The sequence below is a fragment of the Mycetomoellerius zeteki genome, unplaced genomic scaffold (assembly GCF_001594055.1).
Source record: "Mycetomoellerius zeteki isolate Tzet28-1 unplaced genomic scaffold, Tzet1.0 scaffold251, whole genome shotgun sequence".
Lineage (NCBI taxonomy): Eukaryota > Metazoa > Arthropoda > Insecta > Hymenoptera > Formicidae > Mycetomoellerius > Mycetomoellerius zeteki.
Window position 1 is genome coordinate 2,064 of NW_017257229.1, and position 1,651 is coordinate 3,714.

The window sequence follows — 1,651 nt, forward strand, 5'->3', positions numbered from 1 at the left end:
AAGAGATACGAAATCTCACTTTCGCAAAACTCATTAAGATGTCTGTTGCAAGCATCAATGACGATGATGTGAATGATGAAAAGAAATTCATCATAGAGAAGTCAGATGTTATAAAAATTTTAGTTGGTATTACATTAAAAGATGAAGACTTTGTTTTCTCAACAGATTTTTCGACTAACAGACAGAACACTACTACTGAAGTATTTCTTATACCGGGTATTGACGGATGTGGTACTGTTTTTAGAACAATAATACCATATATTAAGTTTTCAATGTCGCTATTGCATTATAACACAAACAACATGGATTGTACAAACATGATAACGGAGACAACTAATCGTCTCACAAACGTATGCAATAGCATTAGTAATTTCATTTTATGTTGAAGAATTGTTTTCATTTAAACGATATAAATTTATCGAATACTATTGATATTCTTACAGAACATACTTCTAAAGCTAACGGATGGAAAAGATTTTGTAATAGTAGGGTACTCCTTCGGATCTCTTATTGCAATTGAAGTAACAAGGATGTTAGAAGCTATGAATTTTAAAGGCCGACTTGTTCTCATCGACGGTGCTCCTGATCTAGCACGAGCAATGTTCAAACCTTTTGAATCAGATTTTGATGATGTAAATTTTCAAATTGATATATTAACTAATATTCTGGATATCTATTCGGTGGGAGGTTCTCAAAAGGTATATGCAATTTTTGTTTTGGACTCACATTGAAACTAATTTATGGTATATTTATATTACTTTTCGGTTTCTTATCATGGATTAGTATCAATTTCTTCGTTCTGTCTTGATCTTGTATATAAAAACAAAAATTTTTATATTTTCGTAGATTTTAATGGAATTAAAGAAATGTGAGAGCTGGGATGAAAGATTTAATATTTTCGCTAAACAGTTCTCTGTTACATATACATATCTCTCATTTGCAAATTTGAAGACACTGTGTATAACGATTTACAAACATTTATCCGCTCTTCGACAATATGATCCTTCTACATTGCCGCCTATTAAGTCTTCCATAATATTGCTGAAATGTACACACTCGTCAAATATGATTGCAATCGAAGAAGATTTTTGTTTGCATAAGGTATTTAAAAAAATCTATGCTGCGTTTGATAAATTAAATTTAGCAAATTTGGTTGTTAATAAAGTGTGTAATTATTTAAGGTAACTCAAAATGTAGTAAACGTACATTACATTGAAGGTGATCATGTGACAATTTTGAAGAATGAAAAAGTAGCAGCTGCTATTAACGGAGAGTTACCATTTAAAATTTGATGTCTTAATTTATTTATAATTTGATTTTACAGAATAGATGAATAAAGGAATTTTTAAAGCTTTTAAAGTTAGTTAGAAACTCCATTCTTTTTATAAATTTGAACAACAAGTTTGAATAGAGCGCAAAAGATACTACAAAAAACACTATCAGATTTAATGTAAAAAGGGTGAGAAATTTGGACAACCAGTATTAAGGGTCCTAATGTAATAAATTTATGAAATTTTGTTACTTCAAGTTTCTACATTAATCTTGATAATGCATACATACCATATATATCAAATATTTATGTGTGCATAGCGTACAATATCTTTATCTATATTCATTGTTAGTATAAACATATTATAATATATAATAAATG

General features: G+C 28.9%; 1 protein-coding gene across 1 annotated transcript; it reads left to right on the forward strand.

Moving 5' to 3' along the window:
* Window positions 1-6: 6 nt before the first annotated feature.
* Window positions 7-1,321, forward strand: LOC108723884 (uncharacterized). The gene is made up of 4 exons (XM_018449913.1): window positions 7-350; window positions 444-698; window positions 847-1,101; window positions 1,182-1,321. Exons 1-4 carry the CDS (start codon window positions 39-41, stop codon window positions 1,290-1,292), a joined length of 933 nt encoding a protein of 310 aa, XP_018305415.1. The 5' UTR covers window positions 7-38; the 3' UTR covers window positions 1,293-1,321.
* Window positions 1,322-1,651: the final 330 nt, after the last annotated feature.

Bases quoted from the DNA above. Each gene is read 5' to 3' on its own strand.
- LOC108723884 (XM_018449913.1), top strand. From the start codon at position 39: ATGTCTGTTGCAAGCATCAATGACGATGATGTGAATGATGAAAAGAAA. The intron at 699-846 runs GTATATGCAATT...ATATTTTCGTAG, and splicing joins CGGTGGGAGGTTCTCAAAAG to ATTTTAATGGAATTAAAGAA. The intron at 1,102-1,181 runs GTATTTAAAAAA...TAATTATTTAAG, and splicing joins AAGATTTTTGTTTGCATAAG to GTAACTCAAAATGTAGTAAA.